The following is a 26,627-nucleotide window of genomic DNA, read 5'->3' on the forward strand; positions in this document are numbered from 1 at the left end:
TTGGTATCCATTTAAACGCATGGAATCAAATAAAGATAATTTTCAATGAAATCTTTAATAAAAATATGTTCTGTTGGCGCAAATGTAAAAGATCAAATGTTATAAAACAACCAGAGCTGTCTACCTCGGAACGTCTAGTGACGTCATCACAACATCTCCCACAGGCACACGAAGGGTAAATATGTCTCTCGGAAAGCCAGTTTTCAGGCTTCTGGGCCGCAGGACAAGTTATTTCAGTAGCATTACACGCACACTGGGTACTGCTGCAGCTCGTATCCTTTCTAGCTAAAACTTTATGTTTTTCCCAAGTGGGTTAGTAGAAAGCATTATAACTTGTTATCTGATTTGTGCTTTACTGCAATGTAGACCATGCTTTTTTCGACTTATGGACTTTAGTCTCTATAGCCAGGTAATAAGAAGAGTTGTCATGTTATGTATATCGTCAGTATTAATGTATTTCTTTTAAGATTCTGTGTGTTTCAGTTGAATATCAAATTTATGTAACACCAAATTGCCTAATTGGCTTCTGTCCAATCAGATTGCAGGATTTTCGGCACACCTCCTTACAGAAGTGTATGCACTGAAAACATAATAACCTACTAGACTAAAAAAAAGTATAAGTCTCTGCAGGGAAACAAAACAGTTGCTGTTAAATATTTTTTAATATATGTTATTATAATGAAAAAAATTATGAAAATAATAATTCCTAAATTAAATTGATCTATTATGTGTTTGTGCCTTAGTTGTCTTTTCACAGTCACATTTCACATATTGTGAATGTAAGTCATCCTTAACACTTACCAGAAAAGAAAGAACAGGAAGTAAAAAAATCAGAACCAACTGGTAAGTAATGTCCAGAGACATTTTTATGTCATTTGGCACATTCAGGGATCATAATATTGACTGTGTAATGGTTTAGATAATCAGCAGTTTAAACATATTGTGGGTGAATGTATTAATTGTTATCTTGATAATTGGCCTTAAGATGGTAAAAGTTTACTTGAGCTTGAATGTTTGTTTTATCGCTATAATTAATAATGTTATAATTAATATTTACTTGGTCGTTAAAAGTTCATGTACAAATGCAATAATATACTAATGATTCTTCTCTTTTTAAGCCAAGTTTGATTATCATGATGCCCTGAACCTGGAAAGCCTGCTGACAGAAGAAGAAATACTTCTCAGAGACCAATTCCGCAGTTATTGCACAGACCGTCTTATGCCAAGGATAGTGGAAGCAAACAGACATGAAAGTAAGTAAATCATTATAGCAGATCTGCAAAAACACTCGAGTGCAAATAAACATATACATACTGGTCTTCTTGATGTTTTATCTTATTTTCATTTAATTTTCAGTTTTCCACAGGGAAATCATTCCAGAAATGGGAGAGCTAGGAGTTCTTGGCCCTACAATTCAGGGGTATGGCTGTGCTGGTACAACATCTGTGGCTTATGGCCTCATTGCTAGAGAATTGGAAAGGTAATTGAAATATTATCTTTTCTTTTAGGAAGAGCCAGTCAGAGAATATTTTTGATACAAAATTTCAATGAACTATCCCATGAAATAAGTAACTATTTATCAAGAAACATTTTGTACACAATAAGGGTTCTTTATGTTAATAAAATGTATATGATTAGCTGGCTTAGACATTCTATTGTATTGTTACTGTTTGGTATATGATACAGATGAGATTGATTGATTGATTTCTGGGCCATGTTAGGTCGTGTATTGATATGTAGCATGACATAATTATGAAGTTATAACCAGGCCGTAAACATAGGTTGTAGAAGGTTTAAAAGAATTAAATGTGATTTTATTTTGGGTAATTCATCTTATTATGAAGAATTTCATTTTTTTTTTTTTTTTTGCAGAGTGGACAGTGGCTATCGCTCAGCCATGAGTGTCCAGTCTTCCCTAGTAATGCATCCAATATATAGTTATGGCTTAGAGGCCCAAAAGGAGAAATATCTTCCAAGGCTAGGTAAGATGGTGGCAACTAGATACGTTTTTTCAATTCATATTTTGATATTGATGTACAGTATATCAGTGTGTAGTAAACTTTTTTTCCAACCAAGAATTAACACTTAAAAAGGATAAGTCAAATACACCTACTCTGCAATTGAGGATTGAGGCAATTTATTAAAAAGCCCTCATCAGGGCAGAAAAACCCAAGAAAGGTGGGTTGAAAATTACTTGCTGAGCACACTACACATACATGTATATAAATGTACATGTATAAGTTGTGATTGAGAAATCCAATGCTGTTCAAAAATTTGTTGAGGGGTTGTTCAGAGCGTGGCTTTTGATGAAGTATGTGTCAAAAATGAAATTAAAACAATCAGAATTCCATGACATTTTATATTGCTTATTTTTACTGACACAGTCGTCTGTATTTGATTATTGTACCAGCCAAGGGAGAGCTGATAGGATGCTTTGGGCTGACAGAACCCAACCACGGCAGTGATCCCAGTGGAATGGAGACTAAGGCAACATACAATCCTGCCAGCAAAACTTTTACTTTAAATGGTTCTAAATCATGGTAAGTGCATTTGAAGTGATTGTGTTTGTATGTGTAATATGGAAATTATTTATGCCCTACCAGATCTGTGATTTATTTCAACCTAGAGAGATATACTAGTAACCAACTAGAGCAATAGTTCATTTAAATTTATCAAGGCATTAAATGAAAGAAGCATCATGGGAAATTCTGGCTTCATTTTGTTTCTATTTCTATTAATATGCATATTGATCTATATTAGGATCACCAACTCTCCTATAGCAGATGTATTTGTTGTGTGGGCAAAAACAGATTCAGAAAACAACAGAGTAAAAGGTTTCATACTTGAGAAGGGCATGAAGGGATTATCAGCACCCAAAATTGAGGGAAAATTTTCTCTGCGTGCCTCAACCACTGGACACATTGTGATGGAAGATGTCGAGGTTCCTGAAGAAAACATGCTGCCAAATGTTTCTGGTCTTGCTGTGAGTGTTGAAAAATGGAGCTTGTTGAATCAAGGAAACCATATGTGATAGGAATAATTAATGTGCTATTCTGTGAAAAAGAAATGTTGTCAGAGTATGTTCATCATGCCTTGCCAAATAAATACATAAATCTGTGCAATTTTTTTTAATCAGAAAAATCCCTGTTCCCTTTGGATATACTTTATTTAGAATTTAAAAAAATAAGATGTAAGTAAAAATCTTCTTTTCTTTCCTTTTTCCTTACCAGGGTCCATTTGGATGTTTGAACAGTGCCCGTTACGGCATAGCCTGGGGAACACTTGGTGCTGCAGAGTTCTGTTACCACACAGCTAGACAATATGTACTGGACAGGTAGGTGTGACATGCACTGTATTCATTGCTGTTGTTGTGGTAAAATGCACACCAGGCACAATTGTGACAGTGGACATCACGAGAGAATGTTGGAGAGTGGAAAGATTATTATAAATGATTTTTTGGTGACTTGGACTTTTGTTGTAGTTAAATCTAATTCCATCTGAGCATACATTACGTTACACATGTACACTCAAACATACATCACATGCAGATACACATTTGCAAGGCTGAAATTCATGCTGGTGTGCTAGGCTCACAGAAATAGTTTTTACAAAGTACACAGATGTGTGAAAGGGGTTGTAAAGAGTTGACGGCTTGTTCATGCATTATTTGATAAATTAAGTTTTCAAAAGTTAAAAAATCTAAGCAAACTGAACCCAGTGCAAGGTATGTATAGTCAGATTTTCCTATTGTATCTATATTTTTTAGAATAAAATGAAGATAAGCTAAGATCAAGAAGGATTTTTTTCTGGGCCATCAGATCCTTTGGACTTGTAATTTTAGTTAGTTGTCAATGCTCACAGCTTTTCTATGTAGTTGCAGTAGAAAATTTGCACTACAGTAAGGTTCATTTGATGTCATTTCTTAATGACAGCCATCTGTTGATGACAGCGTCCATGGTTTCTGTAATCTTTATAAAGAACCCAAAGTGGTACATGTACTTGATATTTGACTGTCACAATAAATGTATATATTCATACTAACCCAAAGCACCTTAGTTTCTTTTTCATGAAGCCTGTTTTTGTAACAGATAAGTACAAAAGGTAAATAAAATCTGTCATTTTAGGAAACAGTTTGGAAAACCACTTGCCAAGAACCAGCTCATTCAGAAGAAACTTGCAGACATGATTACAGAGATTTCCCTAGGCCTGCAGTCCTGCGTCCAAGTAGGCAGGCTAAAAGATGATGGAAAGTAAGTAGATGACATAATTTCGTTAATGGTCATTTGTGGTCATTCCATCAGAACAAAACTAAGTGTCAAATTTCAACAATGATAATAGTATGAAATGTGTTTACAATAAAGAATGTCAACTATAAATGAAGGAATTAAGACTTAGAATTAATCATCATACTTACTGAAGTAAGTTCATGCATATTTAATCGGTATCTAGTCAAGAAATAATAACTACAGTCAAAAATTGATTTTGTTGTATTACAGGGCAGCACCTGAGATGATCTCACTTATCAAACGCAACTCATGCGGCAAGTCCTTGGACATTGCACGTGCTGCACGTGATATGCTAGGTGGAAATGGCATTTGTGACGAGTATCACGTGATCAGGCATGCGATGAACTTAGAAGCTGTCAATACATATGAAGGTGGGACACCTTTTGTGATTTATACATGTTCCTTGCTTGCTATTGTCAAATTATGTATAATAAAATATTATTTTGGTTTGTATTGATGTGCATGAGCATTAAAGTAATACTTTTAAATGAATACATAATTTAGTCTTAATGTTCAGGAACATCCCTGTTGCATAACTGATATTGATATGTAGGAAAGGAGATAAGTATTTAACTGAGATAAACACATCATTTTTCAGAAATTTTTTTAAACATTTGAATGATAGGGAGATAAGGTACATTTCCACCTTATTCATTCATTCATGTGCTTAGGCCAAGTTCAATTTCGTATCTGTATTTTTAGATTCTGTGTTACATCCTGTGCCATCTTCTGTGCCATCTGATCCCCATGCATGCATGTCTTTTTATGTACAGACACAGATGTGTCTGTACATATAGCCATCATCTGCGTCTGTCGTCGCCGTCGTCGCCGTCGTCGCCGTCGCCGTGCACTTTTACCGATAACACGATAAGTGGAAAACCATTTTGCCTTTTGATTTGAAACTTGCAGAACTGATGAATATTCATAATACGCAGGTCAAGTTCGAAAATCAGCATGATCGGGTCACTCTTAGGGAATTTATGCTGTTTTTATGTACAGACACAGATGTGTCTGTACATATAGCCATCATCTGCGTCTGTCGTCGCCGTCGCCGTCGTCGCCGTCGTCGCCGTCGCCGTCGCCGTGCACTTTTACCGATAACACGATAAGTGGAAAACCATTTTACCTTTTGACTTGAAACTTGCAGAACTGATGAATATTCATAATACGCAGGTCAAGTTCGAAAATCAGCATGATCGGGTCACTTTTAGGGAATTTATGCTGTTTTTTCACTTTTTTCAGCATATATGCAGCACCGATAACACGATAAGTGGAAAACCATTTTACCTTTTGACTTGAAACTTGCAGAACTGATGAATATTCATAATACGCAGGTCAAGTTCGAAAATCAGCATGATCGGGTCACTTTTAGGGAATTTATGCTGTTTTTTCACTTTTTTCAGCATATATGCAGCACCGATAACACGATAAGTGGAAAACCATTTTACCTTTTGACTTGAAACTTACAGAACTGATGAATATTCATAATACGCAGGTCAAGTTCGAAAATCAGCATGATCGGGTCACTCTTAGGGAATTTATGCTGTTTTTTCACTTTTTTCAGCATGTATGCAGCACCGATAACACGATAAGTGGAAAACAATTTTACCTTTTGACTTGAAACTTACAGAACTGATGAATATTCATAATACGCAGGTCAAATTCGAAAATCAGCATGATCGGGTCACTTTTAGGGAATTTATGCTGTTTTTTCACTTTTTTCAGCATATATGCAGCACCGATAACACGATAAGTGGAAAACCATTTTACCTTTTGACTTGAAACTTACAGAACTGATGAATATTCATAATACGCAGGTCAAGTTCGAAAATCAGCATGATTGGGTCACTTTTAGGTAATTTATGCTGTTTTTTCACTATTTTCAATATAAATGCAACACTGATAACACAATATAAGAAAAACGGATTGGCCAATTGTCATTATACTCACAGGAGTGGTCAATCTTACTAAAACGCAGGTTGAGTTCGAAAATAAGCATAATCGGGCCATTACTTAAGAAGTTATACTGTTTTTTCACATTTCCTCACATTCAATTATTAGGCATGTTAACAGTCTCATTATTTAACTAATAAGATGCCTAAAAGTGTTTGTTTGATATTTCCTGCATCTTTACAACATTGTTAGTTGATTATGTAAAAAACATGGTAAACTTGTTATCATGTATTGTGTAATAAAGTGTCAAAAATGGATATAAACTCATATCATTGCAGTTTGTCATATTCAATCATCCACTATGTTCAGAATCTCAGAATGGAGGAAATTGGACATTTAACACTGTTCTATTGATACTTTTCCCATCTCATCAATTTTCTTAGTTGGACATATAAAAATGGCAGTAAAATGTTTATTTTGTTTTATGTTAAAAAAGTGTTAAAAATGGAAATAAACCCATTTCAGAACAGTGCTGTCTTGTTTACATTTTGGCATTATCAAGGCGTGACTTTGAAGTTCCATGGTCCTGAATACCTTTGCTAGTCACATTTTCTGAATATCTGTGATACAAATATTTTATAATTAAAAATTGATGGTCATTAAGCTGTTGAACATTATGTAATATTGCATCAAAATTTGAAGAAACCCCCATTTTGGGCACTGCTTCCATGATGACCATGATGACATGGGACTAAAATACAGCTTCAGTAGGCAATGCAGTCTGTTTGGTTTTTTTTTTTTTTTTTTTTTTTTTTTTGCAGTTAAACAGTTTTTTGTGAAAATTTAATTTTTCACATATTGGCATTTTCAAGGTGTGACTTTAAAGTTCCATGAAGACTTTTGCTTGTCACATTTTCTGAATGTCCATGTTACTAATATTTTATTAATAACATTTGATTGTCATTATGCTGTTAAACATTATGTAATGTTGCATCAAAATTTGAAGAAACCCCTATTTTGGGCACTGCTCCTATGATGACCATTTAAGGGAAATTATGTCACTTACTGTTCTCAAACTTACAGGAAAGAAACATGGGTCTAACATACAGCTTCAATAGGCAACGCAGTCTGTTTGGTAAATTTTTCTGGCAATTTAACAGTTTTTTGTGAAAATTTAATTTTTCACTTATTTGCATCTTTATTTTCTGTTCTTTGTCTGTACATTTGACAGCTTTGCTGCCTTGTTTCACTTTTTTCAACATATATGCAGCACCGATAACACGATAAGTGGAAAACCATTTTACCTTTTGGCTTGAAACTTACAGTACTGATGAATATTCATAATGCGCAGGTCGAGTTCGAAAATCAGCATGATCGGGTCACTTATAGGGAATTTATGCTGTTTTTTCACTTTTTTCAGCATATATGCAGCACCGATAACACAATAAGTGGAAAACCATTTTACCTTTTGGCTTGAAACTTACAGAACTGATGAATATACATAATACGCAGGTCAAGTTCGAAAATCAGCATGATTGGGTCATTTTTAGTGAATTTAGGCTATTTTTTCACTTTTTTTCAGCATTTTTGCAACACTGATAACACAATAAATGAAGAGCTGTTTTACCCTTTGGCTTGAAACTTACAGAACTGATAAATATTCATAATACGCAGGTCAAGTTCAAAAATCAGCACGATCGGGTCACTTATAGGGAATTTATGCTGTTTTTTTTCACTTTTTTCAGTATATATGCAACACTGATAACACAATATAAGAAAAACAGATTGGCCAATTGTCATTATACTCACAGGAGGGGCCAATCTTAATAAAACGCAGGTTGAGTTTGAAAATCAGCATAATCAGTCCATTATTTTAAAAGGTAATGCTGTTTTTTCACATTTCCTCACATTCAATTCTTAGGCAAGTTAACAGTCTCATTATTGAACTAATAAGATACGTAAATGTATTTGTTTGGCATTTCCTGCATCTTTACAACATTGTTAGTTGATTTTGTAAAAATGATGGTAAACTTGTAATCATGTATTGTGTAATAAAGTGTCAAAAATGGAAATAAACTCATATCATTGCAGTTTGTCAGATGCATTCATCCACTATGTTCAGAATCTCAGAATGGAGGAAGTTGGGCATTTAAAACTGTTCTATTGATACTTTTCCCATCTCATCAATTTTCTTCATTGGTCATATAAAAATGGCAGTAAACTGTTTATTTTGTTTTATGTTTAAAAAGTGTTAAAAATGGAAATAAACCCATTTCAGAACAGTGCTGTATTGGTTACATTTTGGCATTTTCAATATGTGACTTTGAAGTTCCATGGGCCTGAAGGCTTTTGCTAGTCACATTTTCTGAATAACCATGATACTAATATTTTATAATTAAAAATTGATGGTCATTATGCTGTAAAACATTATGTAATATTGCATGAAAATTTGAAGAAACCCCTATTTTGGGCACTGCTCCCATGATTACCATTTAAGGAAAATCATGTCACTTACTGTTCTCAAACTTACAGGAGAGAAACATGGGACTAAAATACAGCTCCAGTAGGCAATGCAGTCTGTTTGGTAAATTTTTCTGGCAATTAAACAGTTTTTTGTGAAAATTTAATTTTTCACTTATTGGCATTTTCAAGGTGTGACTTTGAAGTTCCATGATCCTGAAGACCTTTGCTTGTCACATTTCCTGAAAATCCGTGATACTAATATTTTATAATTAAAAATTGATGGTCATTATGCTGTTAAACATTATGTAATGTTGCATCAAAATTTGAAGAAACCCCTATTTTGGGCACTGCTCCCATGATGACCATTTAACAAAAATCATGTCAATTACTGTTCTCAAACTTACAGGAAAGAAACATGGGTCTAAAATACAGCTTCAGTAGGCAATGCAGTCTGTTTGGTAAATTTTTCTGGCAATTAAACAGTTTTTTGTGAAAATTTAATTTTTCACATATTGGCATTTCCAAGGTGCGACTTAGAACCTCCACGGGCTTGAAGACCCGTGCTAGTCACATTTTGTGAAAATCCATGACACTTATATTTTATTATTAAAAATCGATGGTCATTATGCTGTTAAGCATTATGTAATGTTGCATCAAAATAGAAGAAAACACAATTTTTGGTGCTGCTGCCTTGATGACCATTATGGAAAAACCGTGTTACTTATGACTGTCAAACTTTCAAAAAAGAAACACAGGACTAAAATGTAGCCTGAGTTAGAAAAGCAGTCTAATTGGCTTCTTTTTCTGGAAGTTATACATTTTAGTGTTATATTCATTATCTTTTTTGGCATATTCATTGTGGGACTAGGAGCTCCCATGGACATGAAGCCAAATGGTAATCATATTTTCTACATGTCCATCCTATTTATAGTCAATAAACAAAAATTGGTGATAATTATTCTCTAATTTATTATGTAATGTTACATCAAAATTGACAATCTTTTTGCACTGCTACTGCAAACATTATGAAAAGAAAACTGTGCTACTTATTATAATTTTAAACTTACAAGTACGATTTTTAGGATTGGCCTTCAGCTCATGAGAAAACCAGCTCTATTGGATTATCATGTTTATTGTATTTATGCATTTTTTGTGAAATTTTCATTTTTCTCATTCTGGCACTTTCTAAGTATAAACTTGAACTCTGATGGGCCTGAAGCCTTATGCTTTTACTTTCGTCTGTGTTACCTGTTGTGCATAAGTTGATGTTGACTGTGCAGTTAAACATAATGTATTATTGCATCAGGATTGGTAGTCTCCTATTTTGGGCATTATGGTTTTGTGCTTTTCTTAAGGTGTGACTTATGGGCCTGAAGACCTTTGAGTGGGTCAGTCTGTAAATTACCCTTGGGTATCACTAGATTAATTTCAGAGTTATAAAGTCATTTGCTTTAATAGGCCATTAAATGAGATTACGTAAAGCACACTTGTTGATATTTCCCTGTAAACTCCCAAAGGTAAAGCTCTTTGCTAGATTAATAATAAGGAAGCAGTGATAATTATGCAGGTAAATTTTGTTTAATATTGCAAATAAGTTTATATATATATATATATATATATATATATATATATCAAACTGGAAGATAAAAAGTTTGAATAGCAGCTTCATTGGAATTATATTTACCTCAAGCTCTGCCAAGGAGGTTATATTTTCACCCCTGTTTGTCTGTCATCCACATAACACAAAAAGTTATGGACTGATTTTGCAGAATTTTTAAGCAACTGTCAGAAGTGGGCCAAAGAGGACAATGATTAATTTTTGGTGGTGGTCCGGATCAATAATCAATCAATTATCCATCATAATCAACAATTGCTGCCTTGGCAGAGGTCTGCACTCTCAAAGTGCTTTTCTAGTTTTGTTGTTTTCCTTTATAATTTTTTCTCAAACACTTGCATTTGTGACTTTTAGCCCCAGGCAGGCTCTCATCTGCCTGGGGCTCTGCACATTTTCTGTATTTCTTCATTTTCTGTATTTGTGCATCAGTTGTATTGTTTTTTATGTCTTTAAACATTATATAATATTATTTTATGCACTGTCATCATTTTTCAAATATTGAGACTTTCATAATGTGAATTTGAACTCTCATGGTCCTGAAACTGTAATCTTATTGAAGGGGTGGATTGAGACCATCTTCTGGGTCTTCCGGAAGACAGTCAGGTTATTAAGTTTATATTGACTGGTATCTATTTTTTTCTGTTGGAAGACCATCAAAATGGAGGATGGATCAACATAGATACTTTGTAATACTGTCAGAAAATATCTCTGGGTCCGCTCCTGTTATTGACCATGTTACCTGTTGTGCAAGATTAAAATTCAGTGTTGACTGACAGTGCTATTATAAGCATTATTTATTATTGCATCAAAATTGACAAAATGACCTTTTTTGCATCTTTATTTTCTGTTTTTTGTCTGTACATTTGACAGCTTTGCTGCCTTGTTTACAGCTTATGAAGTTGAAATGTTTAAAAATGAAAACAATTTATTTCTAGGTACTCACGACATTCATGCCTTGATACTTGGAAGAGCTATCACTGGTATTCAGGCTTTCACTGCAGACAAATAGGTGTGATGCTAGACCTTATTTTTTCTGCCAGATACATAACCCAGAGAACTGCAAACGAATTTTGGCTCCCTAGATTTTCCAGTGGCAACAAAATTTTTAGCTTCGCAGAAAAAAATGATAAGTAAGTTGGTGACTGTAATGCAACTAGGTGACTGCTACACAGGGTTCACTTCCATTATGAATATTTCAAACTCTAAGGTACAAATGGGCCAAATAAGAATGACTATTAATTGTTTTTAAATAGCTTTGATCATGAAACTGTGACTACTTTCTTAGTATTCATGTATTTATGGATGCTCTCTATTACATCACATTTGGTAACTTTTGCACCAGATGGATCTGGTAATACAATGGTTTATAAAAGTTAATAAGATGAATTAAAGCTATTTGTGACTAGACGCACATACTATTCTTTCTTACCGAATGATGATATGGCAGTGACATTTTGTTAAGACGACATTGAATTGAAGATGGCACACAGGTGTCCACCCAAGTATTATTACATAACCAGAGATGTACTTGAATGTTTTATGATGTTTTATGATGTACATAAGTGTTTTAATTTACTTGATTACAAATTGAACAAAAGTAAGAACATTATTTTGCTCTCTACATATTTTACTCACTGTACCAAACATGGCAGCTGAAGATTTTACTTAAAAGACTGTACAAAGAGTGGTCATGCATAATATTGAGAATTATTAATAATGTAAATGTGTGTTACATACTGGTATATTACTGGTTTGACATTCTGATATGAATAATGTGAGTTGTTACACATGGTATTTGTACATGAAATATTTTGGAAAATAATCTTAGGTCATGCATTGCATGTTTCAAACTACATCACCTGTCAAAATGTACTGTAATTACAAAGTCTGTCAAGAATGCTTGTATAATATATTAAAGGATATTAAGTGTCTTTTAAGCCCCAGGGGCTGGGTGTTGGGCAGTTCATATACATAGGTCTATGGCACAATGGTGAAATAATTAATAAAAAGATGAACTAAATTTACCTGTCGCCTTTGTTCATATCAGTAAGATTGAACTGAACAAATTTTTACATAAATGCATTTTTCGTAACAATAAGGCCGATTTTCATGAACTACTGGTACCGGTGCAATGTACAATTATTATACAACTGAACTAGTAATACATGCATTTTGTGAATACTTTAAGTTATTTCGTTCAGGGCACTGTATGGAAATTATAACACTGTTGATTTACATGGTTAACAAAGGTCTCGTTTAAATCACAGGTGCAGTAGGCATTCACTATCGGTAAACCAGTGACGCAAGATTTGTGGTTCGATCTATCGAAGTCAAGTTCTCACAAGCGATAAAAGAAATAGCATTTCAAGTATAAAGTACTTTACCCGACTAAACCTAGGTACGATCATGCGTATATTTGAAAATTATATCTGCCAAAGAAGTGCTGACAACCACCCTGAGCTTCAGAGATAACTTGAAACCTAACTTAACACTATATCATACCTTGGCCGGTGTCAAGTTATCTCTGAAGGTCAGTGTGGTTCCTACTGACATTAAAAATATTATTTTCTAATGAATAATATGGCAGTTATGCCATAAGTTATGGGCTGCAATTATTGGAAGACGTTTTTTCATTGACTCAAGTTCAATATATATATCCATCAGTGCTTAGCTGTTGAGGTAGTAGTGACTAGTTAAGAAGTTTAACTTTTTGGGGCGATCGGTTTCGTCGCGAACAACTTTTCTTTTGAGAAAACTACAATGAAAATGACACAAATTTAGAAGTTGTTGCTGCCAACTAAGACTGCCTGTTGACCCTGGTTAAATTAAGTTTGAGATCTGGCGCACTTTTTCAAAAACGACCGTAAATAAACTAGTTCTTCTCCGCATCTAGAAATAGACGTTTTTCTTTCCAACAACAAAAATTGCACTCCTTATTGCATTTGTTACGTTCATTTGTGTCCTGTTGGAAGTATTGACATATTGTTAAAAACGGACCTCGGGCATTGAGCAGCGAAACTAAACGCTTCCAGAAGATGAACGGCGTGGATTGCCCACTTTTTTCTTAAATTCTTTGACGTAGTTGCCTAAAAATTTGCCTGTTTTTATCCATTTCTTGAGCTTGTGTACCATATCTCAACGTTTTTTGACTGACAATTCATGAAATTTTTTCTTTGATATCCAAATATGCTAGGCATTTCTGTCTCTCAGTGCTACCGTTGAACGAATCAATTGACGAATGCTAGTTACTGCTCAGTCTGGAGAATGTATTTCATATTGTCGTGATTCACCGCTGTCTTTAAATGCTTCTGACTTTATGATGACGGGCGAGCCTATCCTACCATAACGGTTGCTTTTATACAGGCCCGAGAACCCTGGGGACGGCTCCCAGCTGCTTCTGCTCGGGCTGCCGCTGTGTGTTCTGGCTTGGTGCGGGCGTGGTGGTCGTCCGTCACTCGAGCCTATCTTCCCGTAGCGTTCACTGTGAAATAGTCCGCTAAAGCCTGGGGAAACCATGGACGCCCCACAACCCATGGCAGGTTTTATTTCCTTTATTTTGCACAGTACCTTTGGAAAAACATAAATCTGATAGTCTGTACCTGTATGAAAAGAACCTTGTGATGAACTTGACGAAGTGAAATACTTTAATGATAACGGGATGAATGCAGTGCTGAAAATATACACATGATACAGTCGTTTGTTGAAGTGAAACTCACCATTTTAAAACAAAATTTGTCTCAAAATACTAGCGTCCCACTCCTTTTCTAATTGACTACATACACCATCTACTCACGAACCCATTACCCTAGTCGGCTGCCTGCCTAGATATTTGGATATAAGGCATGCAGCTGTACTAAATGTTCCTCAAAATATATAGCTCTTTTCATGTACAAGTAGGTCATAGAATTTACTGTTCAACACACGACCATCTATCCGAAGACCCCAAACAGAATCAACGACTTAATACTTCTATTACACGTTTTTTTACGTACCTGTCAAGATAAGATGCTTTGTTTATATATTTCGCAGGGATGGTTAAGGCCCATGGGATGCTACATCCAAGATAAGAGTAGACATTTAACTAGACAATCTACTCAGATCAACTATCCAGGACTAGCCCACAACGTAGTTCTGTGGCCTTGAACTGTGACACAGCTGGTGCATCTCTTGTATATATCAACCACAGCGGTACAATAGTTTTTCTCTCATGTACATTTCAGTAGGAGAATACACTGAATAGCAGTGCAATCGTGCAATCTGCCTATGGGATTGATACCAAACGCACTCTGGGGAGGCAGGTTCTACTTGAAATTTTGTATTAACAGAAGATCATTTTATTCTTTGTAAGAAATACCTTAGATCTATTTTTAATGTTATCAATGCACAACTAAATTGCATAAAATGCGCTATTATAAAACTACTAGATCCTTTTTATGTTTATCTGTACAAATCAATAAAAACAGACCTAATGTGAGGGTCGTTCCACGCCAGCATGTAAAGCACATTAAGGGACCAAGGGTGGGTTTCATAAAAGAATTTAAATCCCCAAATTATTATATTTTTAGCTCCCCAAATTGTCGTCTACTTAAAGCAGGCCATATAAATAAAGTAAGTATTGCTCTGAAATAATAGCTTTGCTGTGTTTTAAAATAGGCCTGCAGTAAAGATTGAAACGGTCATCTTTAATCCTCATAGAAACGTATGCAAAATGCCAAAATGAAAAAAAAAGTCCAGGAGAGTATGCATGCCCTCTTCCCATTCCACAACCAATCTAGGAAGGCAGCTATATTAACACTGTGGACATGCGCGAACAGCATTATAATTAGAGGAAAAAGAATACAATAAGTTTTTAGAAATAAAAATTCATTCGTCTATTTTTTAATCTTTTCAACAATCATCTAAACTGTCTTAACTTCAATAAAACCATCACACAGTTATCTTTATTATAATGTAATTAACAAATACACATTTTTTTTATTTAGCAGTGATAATTGGTCTTTGAAATGATTTTAATTTATCTTAAGGCTTGGCATTAGCTCATCAAATCATCTTTGATTATAAATACTGATTTCCAAATTTTCACCTTACACATTTTGCAGCATCCCTCAGTCACAATTCTATTTGAGAGAGTCATTCTAGTATATTCTGTATGAAACGATATATGCAAAACGATTACAATTGCTTTGTTTCCCTTTTTTATACTTTCAAGTATGCAATCAATAATGCAGCAAAACACAAAAGAGAGATTTTCTCAGAACAAATGATGTCAATCGTAGGAGCCGTATTCCCAGGAGGCTTTTGTTCCATTAATGTAAAATGTCTACCTATACTTCTCTAAATTCATAATTATGTTTTCTGGAAATCAGCGCAGGTTTTAGAATATACTGTTGGATGTGGGGAAATTAAATATGCACGACATGGTAAAAAGCTGTGAGGTTCCGTCACACTTGGTGCTGAAAAAAAATTCATTCAGTGAATGTGGTACAATAAACAAGTGAATTAATTGCATTGATAAATAGCAATAACGGACATGTTCGTTAATAATTTTATTTGCTTTGTTTCGAATTTCCAATGAATACTGTTCAGTGTAGAAGGACTAATATCCGGATCACAGCTGTTAGTGTCGTTATCAGTCAGCACTGTGCGACGCCACGTGCGCGCTCTCTGCACGCCTCTGCTGTTTCTGTCTTATCGACGCACGCCTCCTTAGTTGCTCATTCGAGACTGGAAAGGTTAAATATATACACTACAATGAGCGTTGAACGGCATTTGGAAGGCAAGGTCGCGCTAGTGACTGGCTCCACCAGTGGGATTGGGCTTGCCATTGCCCACGGTTTGGCAAAGAGGGGCGCCAGCATCATCCTGACGGGCTTCGGTGACGAGGAGCTGATCAGTAAGCTGAAGGAGGATTTTACCAGGTATTGTGTCATGATGGGTTAACTTCCGGTATAGGCATAAGAATAATCGCGTTCACCTGTATTTGTCAGTACCTAGTTGAACAGTTATGTAATAAATAGACCCCGAGTCAACGAGGGTCATGTGGCATACACGAGTGCGTAGCACGAGTGGATGTCACATAACCCTCGCTGGCGAGGGATCTATCTTATTTAGACCACAGTCCATTAGCGGGTTATAACGTATTCATGCGAGAAGTGTGGTTACGAGAGTTACACCACGTCTGAGTCTTTTGTTCTTCACTTCCACCGTGGTCTAAATTGTGATACCTAGGGGTCTGTAACGTACATCTATTGTATAACCGGTCTATTCCTTCAGGTAGGGGGTTTATTTTTGGAAAGATCGCATAGACCTAAGATCTAATAAACGGACGTTTATTAGATCTTAGCATAGACCAACAGTCAGTAAACAGTATCAGGACTTAGGCCTACGTGTAAAACTTTGACCCACGAGTACGTTCTCCACATTTAGATTTCGACCCCTGCATACATTTTATTTCATAACCAAGTGCTCCTCGTTGCCAGAAAGCGGCATATACCGTCGATATAATCAATTTAAAGATATAATACTCCTCCAACAGAAAAAAAAAGAAAATGTAGAGTAGACTTTCTTTTATTTATTTATTTTTCTTTTCAAATTCTGTTATTTCAGTAAATATAACTGTAGAGTTGATTACATTCCCGCAGACCTCAGTAAGGTTGCTGACATCAATGAGCTGTTCACCAGTGTCATCAAGTTATATCCAGAGGGCGTGGACGTTCTAATAAACAATGCAGGTACGCGTACAAAAGACAGCTGAAACGCTGGTGACTTGCAAAACGAAATGGGATTTGTTTTTTAAATTGTCGAATTAGACATGTGATTTATTTCTATTGTTGTAAATAGTTATAAAATTGTATTTAAAGTGTTTAGCTGAATGTGACGTGAAGTGCTTTAAAATGCCCCGAAATGCCTACTCCCATGCTATATTAGTAGTATTACTGTCTAGTATGTCTTGATATGTGTTGACCGCTGTCTTTGTTACGTTTTAGGATACAACCACGTCTGCCTTGTTGAGGAATACCCTGAGGAGAAATGGGACGACATGGTGGCAGTCATGCTGTCAGCTCCTTTTCACCTCTGCAAAAGGTTTATACCACTCATGAAGAAAAAGGGTAAGCCGATGCCGAGTTGTGATCAGGGATTAACAGTTAATTGGGCTACCGAGAAACCCACAAACGGAGAAAAAAGTGAAAATGTAAAAAAAAAAGAGAAAATGGTGATAGCTATTTTTTTATTATGCATCGCAGTGAGAAGTGTTTAAGAGCGCAAACACAACTGTCAATATTTTGGTCTTGGTTTTTTATTTTTTAACGCAAGGCTGGGGGCGCATCGTCATCACTTCCTCTGTACACGGTATGATATCGACAGCAGGGAAAGCAGTGTACAGTGCAGTTAAACATGGTGTTGTGGGATTGGCAAAGGTGAGATCTGTTATAAACTGTTATAAACTGAAAATTAGAATAAAAAATAAAAAACGCTGCTGGAGTTTCCTTCGCGTCCTAACAACATGTATTTCTTGCAATAAAGCTAGAAGTTAAGTCACACTGGAAAGGCATGGTTTCCATGACCTAATATTGTTTTTTGCCCAACAGTTTTTGTAAACGTAGCTTATTTTCGTTGCAGGGTATTGCGCTTGAGGTAGTTGACTACGGCATCACTTGCAACACTTTATGTCCAGGATTCGTAGACACACCCGGTAAGAAATTACTGATGATTTTATGAGAAAAGTTGATAAGAATAAAGGTGCCCTGCATCGCAAAGATTGTCCTTTTTGATGAAAGAAAGCGATTGCGTAGCACTAAATACGATTAAGACTGGGTTCCCATACTTAGATCGATCTAACAGGATCGATCCATCAGGTTTGCGCTGCGTTGCTTTCAGCTTGAGCGGCTTAGATGTCTGGCACGCCTACTGAAGCTGCTAACGATAATTTATTAACCCCTAGCAGCTTCAGAAGGTATGACAGACATCCAAGCCGCTTTGGTTGATTGCAATTTAGCGAAAATCCCCTCAGAGATAGATCGATCCACAGTTAGTACAATAGGGTCTGGGAATGGTCCCTAAAAGACAGCAAGTGCACCTTACAAAAGGAACCATTAGCTTTTTAAGTGTTTTGGCGATCCTGTGTAACTACTTTAGTTTATAATTGTTCTGAGAGGATAAATTTTATAGACATTGGATAAGCTAATTTTTTTAATTACATTGATCACTGTGACAGTTTCTACATAGGCATTTTTAAAAGCCTCTTGCTACTCATTATATAGTACTCGTATTCCTTTATGTATGTAAGCCGTTAAGCATAAGAGCGTCTCTATTCTGTCTGAAAATCGAATATATCGGCTCTTCCACAGACCATGATGCTGAGGAAAATGTGAAATACTCACCTGTTCTGAGGTTGCCTGCTACACAGTGTTTATGTAAAGATGGCAGCACAGGTGAATGAACAGAGAGAGAGAGAGAGAGAGAGAGAGAGAGAGAGAGAGAGAGACCATTCACAAAGTATTGTGGATCTAGCTAATGGGCTCTCGCTGAATGCAATCACAATGACAGCCTAACACGCCTCCATTAGTAATATCGACAAAATTCATTGTGAACGGTGCCTTATATAGTAGCTGATGTTACTTGATTATTACAGCTTTCATTTTTTTCTAGTGACACAAAAACAGATAAAACAATTTGTACAGGACGAAGGAATTTCTCTTGAACAGGCCAAAGTAAGTTTTATTATTGCCAAGAATAGTTTGTTTGAAAAATATTATGCGACTTTTAAGGCGGAAGATTTTCTCCTGTGTAAGCATGGCAACTTTTTAACGTTTCAATTTCTTGTCCTGCTATGCAAATTATGTAATACTTTTCAATCCAAAAACTGGATTCAGTGTTTGTAATGATGATGATAATACTTTATTCGAAATAAACTTACATTCAAAGCTTCTGGGTGAAAAGGAATAAATATGTGGAATAAATATTTGACCTTTACTTAAGAAATAAAGTATCAGGCAATGGCCTGATAATTAGTTTAGTGTCTTCCGCTTTCACTGCCTTAAATATTTCAACAAAACGCCTTTATTTCACCAGGTCGATTTTGTGTCAAAGCGACAACCGACAAAAACGTTCATAGAACCAGAGCATGTAAGTTTCAAGATCTTTTTGTTACTCTTTATAATCAACATTATAAAACAGTTAACTGGAAACGTTTAACACGTTTGACTGCAAAATTGATAAGCGTTATCTGGGGAAAGCTTTAAATATTTATGTAGGGCCTGCATTTATTTTGACATGTTGCTCTTGTTGCATGGAAATATTGGTTTTTCTTTGCCTCAGCTAAAAATAAGCGTAATGTGAAATATGAGAACAGGCTTTCACATGAATTCTGATGTTTCGTGTTTTAGATTGCAGAGTACGTGGCCTTCATCTGTTCTCCCTATGCCGCACAAATCACGGGTTCCGCCATGCCAATAGAAGGGGGATGGCTGAGTAAGTGACGTCCCTGGTCACAAGAAGCACACTGAAGATTTAGCAGCATCGAACGCCATCATGAAAAAACTGTGGTGTAACTAATGGAAGATCAGCCCTACAACCACAATTAATACACATCAGTTGCTCTTTCGTAACATGTGAACTACTTTTTATCTAAAAATAAACACTTTGCTCAATAATTATTTTGTGTAAATATATATATATATATACACTTAAAATTTTGTTAAAATTGACGGTGATCTTCAGTTGCCCAAAATTGGCAAAGTGGAAAGCAAACTTCTCATTCAGGACATCGAGTCAATAAAAGAATCTTGTAGAAACACAATTTCTAGTTTCACTAACGTCCAAAATAGTTATCTCATAATATAATAACGTTGGAGGCATGGAAGTGCCTACTGGACTATCCATCAATTCATTTAAAATGTCTGTTCATTTCACATCTTTGCTGCCCAAGGATTGGACTTTACAAAATGTTCTGTTCCGCAGACCGTGAGATTCAAAACTTTTCAAAAATGGAAGTCTGTCGGACTGTTATAATGAGGGTTCCGCGGACCTTAAAATGGCGGGACTCTCTGTCACATCACATCGGGATGAGGATGAGAGCTGTGAGTCGTTAATAGGAGGCGCTGTGCGTCGTCACGTTCGTGCCCGCAACTGCAGCTTCTGTTTTACCACATACATACACTAACTGCTCAATTGAGACTGAAAAGGTTAACTACAACATAATGAGCGTTGAACGGCATTTGGACGGCAAGGTCGCGCTAGTGACTGGCTCCACCAGTGGGATTGGGCTTGCTATTGCCCACGGTTTGGCAAAGAGGGGCGCCAGCATCATCCTGACAGGCTTCGGTGACGAGGAGCTGATCAGTAAACTGAAGGAGGATTTTACCAGGTGATGTGTCGACTTCCGGTATAAGCATATGGCAAAATTAAAATGTTAAATCACGTTTACCAGTTTATCTTAATGCCCAGTAACTGAGGTCTAGATCTTACTTGAATAAAACAAATTTAATACTGCAAGAAGGCCTATATATTGCTTTCTAAATAGTGATGGCCTTTGGGATTTGGGTAGGTCTCCGGATAAAAGGCAACGAGTGAGCACTGGCTCATCATATCAAAGTAAAATCAGTAGACACTACAATCACCGAACCGACCGAACAGCTGACTGAAGCCGTCTGGCAGCTACTCTGACTCGACCGGTATTGTAACCCCCTACCAAAAAACTGTCTCCCTTAAAGCATTTATGTATATTGCTACCACAGTGATACCCATAGATTTGATTATTTTATTACACAATGTTCACACAACCAAATATCGAGCAAATAAAAGAAGCGAGAGGTAGTGCACTGTCCCAGCATGACCATCAAATTTCCCATTTATCTCTTATATTTTATGTTGTCCATACAGGGAACACAGGAGGGAATTTCGGTCCGCAGGTTTGCAAGAAGGTTGGGTTGTTTCATAAAAACCTTCAGAGGGTTAGGCAACGTCATAACCAAACAGAAACATGACTAGGATTTCCTGGTTCTGGTTCAGGCTGACTTACGGAGACCACTCGCTTACCACATCCAGAGAAGAGGGAATGCTGACACACTTGCTCGTAGCGAACGTTCCATGGCATAAAGGAACTTCACTGCAACATCAGACCAAAACATATAGGCAATCTTGTTACCACTCTGTAAGCAGGGTTTCGTTAGGAGAAAAATGATCACCGCCAGAAACCGTCTACGTCGAGTCAGATGATATACCAGAACTCTGGCATAGGCACCACCCAAAAAACTGGTGAATGGTACTGTTTCAAATGAGATTCAGTGTTGACATAAGTGATTAACACAAGGGTTTGGATAACAGCTGAAGAGAAGCTGTCCGATTGCCTGTCTCTTGTTGACAACCACATATCAGTCATGGCATTTGCAAGCTGGTAGCGGTCAGCAGGGACGTTAACACAGAGCATAACATCCAAGCCCGGTGTAACGTGACAGAGAGTCCCCCCCCCGAAATATAGTCCGCTTCCCATTCATTTGTACAGGAAAGCCGCACCCTAGATTTTGATCTTAAACCACAAAGAAGACTTGGCATATGGGAACCAGATCCAGACACCTCCCCCCTCTAATGGCCAGCACTATCCTTATATCAGAGCAACATTAAAAGTGTGTCAGAAATACTCAGGAAAGGATTGGTATAAACAGAAATGTTCCCATACTGTCTTCCATATGTGGAACGTTGTCACCCCGCAAACATTTAAGAATCTTCCTAACATCTTGCACTGTACAAAACACTAAGATGTGGCTTTGATATCTTTACTATGGTCATTTTAATCGTTGGTTGTACAATACGTTAACTTTTGTGAAAAATCGTTCTAGAATGTTAAAAAATAAAGATTAGTTTATGACTGGTTTTTCTGTATCATTTTACTAAATGCAGTAGGGGTGACACTTTCTTTGGTAGGGGAGTTTAAGATCGTCACTATGCATGTCATGTGGAGATACGTGTATTTGTTCTTATGTAACGTGGCATGATAATTTCACAACTATTTTCTAATTTGTCGGATTTTATTATGGAAAGATCGGATAATCGTACAGAGTCTCGGATGTAGGAAGTGTGATAGACTAGTAGGCTACCTCTAGTATGGTGTAAGCCTCTTTCCTTTTTTTTTTTGCCAAGTTAATTAACAGATCTAGGAAACAGCCAAGGGTGCCTAGAAACACGTTCTTCGCATCTACATCTGACTCTAGCCTACCCCTGTAAAGGTCCAACCATTGACAGTTAATTTATTTCTATTTCAAAGTGCTTATTAAAGTTATTACGTACGTCTCAAACATAAAAAGAAAACGTGCATGAATAATGTTTCAAGACTTTTTTGGTTTATCTTTTTTCAAATTCTGTTATTTCAGGAAATATAAGTGTCGAGTAGATTACATTGATGCAGACCTCAGTAAGGTTGCAGACATCAATGAGCTGTTCACCAGTGTCATCAAGTTATATCCAGAGGGCGTGGACGTTCTAATAAACAATGCAGGTACGCATGCGAAGACAGCTGAAGTCGCTGAAACGCTGGTGACTTGGGAATCGAAATGAAGTTGTCGAATCAATCATGTACATGTGATTTTTCTATTGTTGTGAATAGTTATGAAATTGTTTTAAAATTGATATAGATAAATGTGACATAAGTGCTTTGGTACTTATTTTGCCTTGCATTTCTGTTATTATCTTAATAACTGTACATGCATGTCTTTAGGCCCCTATACATATTTGTTGCCCACTGTTTTGCCCCATGTGATTTATTTCTATTGTTGTAAATAGTTATAAAATTGTATTTAAAGTGTTTAGCTGAATGTGACGTGAAGTGCTTTAAAATGCCCCGAAATGCCTACTCCCATGCTATATTAGTAGTATTACTGTCTAGTATGTCTTGATATGTGTTGACCGCTGTCTTTGTTACGTTTAAGGATACAACCACGTCTGCCTTGTTGAGGAATACCCTGAGGAGAAATGGGACGACATGGTGGCAGTCATGCTGTCAGCTCCTTTTCACCTGTGCAAAAGGTTTATTCCACTCATGAAGAGAAAGGGTAAGCCGATGCTGAGTTGTAATCAGAGCTTAACGTTGAATAAACAATTAATTTGGCGACGAAGAAACCGGCAATTAGAAAGAAAATGGGAAAAGGAGGAAATTGTGATATTCTATTTTATGTCAGGCCCTTCTTTCTCAATGCATTGCCGTGAGAAGCACTTAAGAACGAAAACACGCCCGTCAATATTTTGATCTTAGTTTTTCCTTTCTTTTCCTTTCTTTTTCACGCAAGGCTGGGGGCGCATCCTCATCACTTCCTCTGTACACGGTATGATATCAACAGCAGGGAAAGCAGTGTACAGCGCAGTTAAACATGGTGTTGTGGGATTGGCAAAGGTGAGATCTGTTATAAACTGCAATTAGAATAAAAACGCTGCTGGAGTTTCCTTCGTCGTCCTAACAACATGCATTTCTTGCAGTTTAGCTAGAAGTTAAGTCACACTGGAAAGACATGGTTTCCAAGACCTAAGGTAGTTAAATAAAATACACCTAATGGATGAAAAACAAATACACAGCCTTGAAATCAGCCAACTGTAATTTTGCCATACTGTTACCAATCCCACATTGTCTTGGGGCGTATTCCCATAGATTTTAGATCGATCTAAATTACTAGATCGATCTAAATCACTAGATTACTGTCAGATAATCCGTCTTAATGTCCGTCCCGCCTACTACAAGCTGTTAGGGGGTAATAAACTTTCGTGCCCGCTTGGCTGACAGCTCTTTAGCGTGAACCCCCAGGGAGTTAGGTCGATCTAGTTGGATCGATCTAATCTCTGGGAATGGGGTCTTGGACTGCGTTCAGATAGACTTAACAACAACGGTATAACTGCAGGAAGTGAGCAATTCTTCCACCATTGTATTTTGCCCAACAGTTTAACTGTAAACGTAGTTCATTTTCGTTATTACAGGGTATTGCGCTTGAGGTAGTTGACTACGGCATCACTTGCAACACTTTATGTCCAGGATTTGTAGACACACCAGGTAAGAAATTACTGATGATTTATAAGAAAAGTTGATAAGAATAGAAGTGCCCTGCAACGCAAAGATTGTCCTTTTTGATGAAAGAAAGCAAATGCGTAGCACTAAATAGGATTGCGACTGGGTTCCCATACTTAGATCGATCTAACAGGATCGATCCATCTCCGAGGGGGTTTGCACTGCGTTGATTTCAGCTTGATAGGCTTAGATGTCTGGCACGCCTTCTAAAGCTGCTAAACGATAATTTATTAACCCCTAGCAGCTTCAGAAGGTGTGACAGACATCTAAGCCGCTTAGGTTGATTGCAATTTAGCGAGAATCCCCTCAAAGATAGATCGATCCACAGTTAGTACAAAAGGGTCTGGGAATGGTCCCACAGCAAGTGCACCTTACAAAAGGAACCATTGGAGTTTTAAGTGTTTTGGTGATCATGTGGAACTACTTTAGTTTATAATTGTTCTGAGAGGATACATTTTATAGACATTAGATAAGCTAAATTTTTTTAATTACATTGATCACTGCTACAGTTTCTACATACGCATTTTTAAAAGCCTCTTGCTACTCGTTATATAGTTCTCGTATTCCGTTATGGATGTAAGCCGTTAAGCAGAAGAGCGTCACTATTCTGTCTGAAAATGGAATATATTGGCTTTTTTCACATACCATGATGCTGAGGAATATAGAAAATGATCACCAGTTCTGAGGTTGCATGCTACACAGTGTTTATGTAAAGATGGCAGCACAGGTGAATGAACAGGGAGGGAGAGAGAGGGGGGGGGGGGGCGAAAAACTTAGAGACCATTCACAAATTTTTTGTGTATCTAGCCAATTGGCTCTCGCTGAATGCAATCACAATAACAGGCTTACACGCCTCCATTAGTAATGTCGACAAAATTCATCGTGAACTGTGCCTTTTAAAGTAGCTTATGTTACTTGATTATTACAGCTAGCTTTCATTTTTTTCTAGTGACACAAAAACAGATAAAACAATTTGTACAGGACGAAGGGATTTCTCTTGAACAGGCCAAAGTAAGTTTCATTATTGCCAAGAATAGTTTGTTTAAAATATTATGCGATTTTAAGGGGGAAGATTTTTCCTGTGCAACTTTTTAACTTTTCAATTCCTTGTGCGGCTATACAAATTACGTACTACATTTCAATCCAAAACCAGATACAGTGTTTGTAATGGTGATGATAATACCTTATTCGAAATAAACTTAATTCAAAGCTTCTGGATGAAAAGGAATATTGTGGAATAAATATTTGACCTTTACTTCAGAAATAAAGTACCTTCCGCTTTCATTGCCTAAAACATTTCAACAAAACACCTTTATTTCACCAGGTCGATTTGGTGTCAAAGCGACAACCGACGAAAACGTTCATAGAACCAGAGCATGTAAGTTTCTAGCACGAAAATTCATGCGTTAGCACACCTACTGGCTGTTAGTATATATCAGAACCGTCAATTGGAGTGCAAATGCATGAATAGTAAGCTTCAAGATCTTTTTGTTACCCTTTAAAATCAACAACATAAAACAGTTCACTGGAAACGATTAACGCGTTTGACCGAAACATTGATAAGCGTAATCTGGGGAAAGCTATGAATATTCATGTACATTTATTTTGACTCGATGCTCTTCTTATCTGGAAATATTGGCTTTTCTTTACCTCAGCTAAAAATAAGCACAATGTGAAATATGAGGACAGGCTTTCACATGGATTCTGATGTTACATGTTTTAGATTGCAGAGTACGTGGCCTTCATCTGTTCTCCCTATGCCGCACAAATCACGGGTTCCGCCATGCCAATAGAAGGGGGATGGCTGAGTAAGTGACGTCCCTGGTCACAAGAAGCACACTGAAGATTTAGCAGCATCGAACGCCATCATGAAAAATGCTGTGGTGTAACTAATGGAAGATCAGCCCTACATCCACAATTAATACACATCGGTTGCTCCTTCGAGACTACTTTTTATCTAAAAATAAAAACACTTTGCTCAATAAATATTTTGTGTAAATATATATTTTTAATTCTGTTAAAATTGACAGTGATCTTCAGTTACCCAAAATTGCCAAAGTGGAAACGAAGCTTCTCATTCAGGACCTCGAATCAATAAAAGAATCTTGTAGAAAACACAATGTCTAGTTTCACTAACGCATCCAAAATAAATATCTCATAATATAATGACGTTGGTTGGAGGCATGGAAGTGCCTACTGGACTATCCATCAATTTAATTAATATGTCTGTTCATTTGACATCTTTGCAGCCCAAGGATTGTACGTTGCAAAATGTTCTGTTCCGCAGACCGTGAAATTCAAAAATGGCAGTCCGTCGGACTGT

The 26,627-nt window shown here is 36.6% G+C and overlaps 2 protein-coding genes and 1 long non-coding RNA gene across 5 annotated transcripts; 2 read left to right on the forward strand and 1 right to left on the reverse strand.

Annotated features, from left to right (window-relative positions):
* The first annotated feature begins 108 nt into the window (after positions 1-108).
* Positions 109-12,281, forward strand: LOC106174033 (glutaryl-CoA dehydrogenase, mitochondrial). The gene is made up of 11 exons (XM_013555404.2): positions 109-272; positions 805-843; positions 1,119-1,253; positions 1,357-1,480; positions 1,873-1,982; positions 2,411-2,540; positions 2,761-2,983; positions 3,231-3,334; positions 4,125-4,250; positions 4,497-4,657; positions 11,193-12,281. Exons 1-11 carry the CDS (start codon positions 182-184, stop codon positions 11,264-11,266), a joined length of 1,317 nt encoding a protein of 438 aa, XP_013410858.2. The 5' UTR covers positions 109-181; the 3' UTR covers positions 11,267-12,281.
* On the reverse strand, positions 12,274-14,649 carry LOC147763865 (uncharacterized). Its single transcript, XR_015331142.1, has 2 exons — positions 14,250-14,649; positions 12,274-13,927 (listed from the first exon to the last, which is right to left on the reverse strand). It is a non-coding gene; the product is annotated as an uncharacterized LOC147763865 (long non-coding RNA).
* A 1,219-nt stretch (positions 14,650-15,868) lies between these two features.
* On the forward strand, positions 15,869-26,328 carry LOC106174021 (uncharacterized). Of its 3 annotated transcripts, none has more exons than XM_086995464.1 (8): positions 15,869-16,175; positions 16,864-16,988; positions 17,244-17,366; positions 23,538-23,641; positions 24,217-24,289; positions 25,254-25,315; positions 25,629-25,682; positions 26,028-26,328. In XM_086995464.1, exons 1-8 carry the CDS (start codon positions 16,009-16,011, stop codon positions 26,118-26,120), a joined length of 801 nt encoding a protein of 266 aa, XP_086851590.1. In that variant the 5' UTR covers positions 15,869-16,008; the 3' UTR covers positions 26,121-26,328. The 3 variants fall into 3 exon arrangements, with proteins under 3 accessions (XP_086851590.1, XP_086851528.1, XP_086851652.1); XM_086995402.1 differs by lacking the exons at positions 23,538-23,641; positions 24,217-24,289; positions 25,254-25,315; positions 25,629-25,682; positions 26,028-26,328 and adding exons at positions 17,572-17,675; positions 17,878-17,950; positions 18,907-18,968; positions 19,330-19,383; positions 19,644-20,056 and having other exon boundaries at positions 15,881-16,175; XM_086995526.1 differs by lacking the exons at positions 15,869-16,175; positions 16,864-16,988; positions 17,244-17,366 and adding exons at positions 19,739-20,623; positions 22,626-22,750; positions 23,181-23,303.
* Positions 26,329-26,627: the final 299 nt, after the last annotated feature.

The sequence above is a fragment of the Lingula anatina genome, chromosome 1 (genome assembly GCF_051362555.1).
Source record: "Lingula anatina isolate TDL-2025a chromosome 1, LinAna3.0, whole genome shotgun sequence".
NCBI classification, from domain to species: domain Eukaryota; kingdom Metazoa; phylum Brachiopoda; class Lingulata; order Lingulida; family Lingulidae; genus Lingula; species Lingula anatina.

Excerpts from the sequence above, each read along its gene's own strand:
- LOC106174033 (XM_013555404.2), top strand. The coding sequence starts at position 182 with ATGTCTCTCGGAAAGCCAGTTTTCAGGCTTCTGGGCCGCAGGACAAGT. Across the intron at positions 2,984-3,230 it reads CAAATGTTTCTGGTCTTGCT|GGTCCATTTGGATGTTTGAA; the intron begins GTGAGTGTTGAA and ends TTTCCTTACCAG. Across the intron at positions 4,251-4,496 it reads AGGCTAAAAGATGATGGAAA|GGCAGCACCTGAGATGATCT; the intron begins GTAAGTAGATGA and ends GTTGTATTACAG.
- LOC106174021 (XM_086995464.1), top strand. The coding sequence starts at position 16,009 with ATGAGCGTTGAACGGCATTTGGAAGGCAAGGTCGCGCTAGTGACTGGC. Across the intron at positions 23,642-24,216 it reads GTGTTGTGGGATTGGCAAAG|GGTATTGCGCTTGAGGTAGT; the intron begins GTGAGATCTGTT and ends TCGTTATTACAG. Across the intron at positions 24,290-25,253 it reads AGGATTTGTAGACACACCAG|TGACACAAAAACAGATAAAA; the intron begins GTAAGAAATTAC and ends ATTTTTTTCTAG.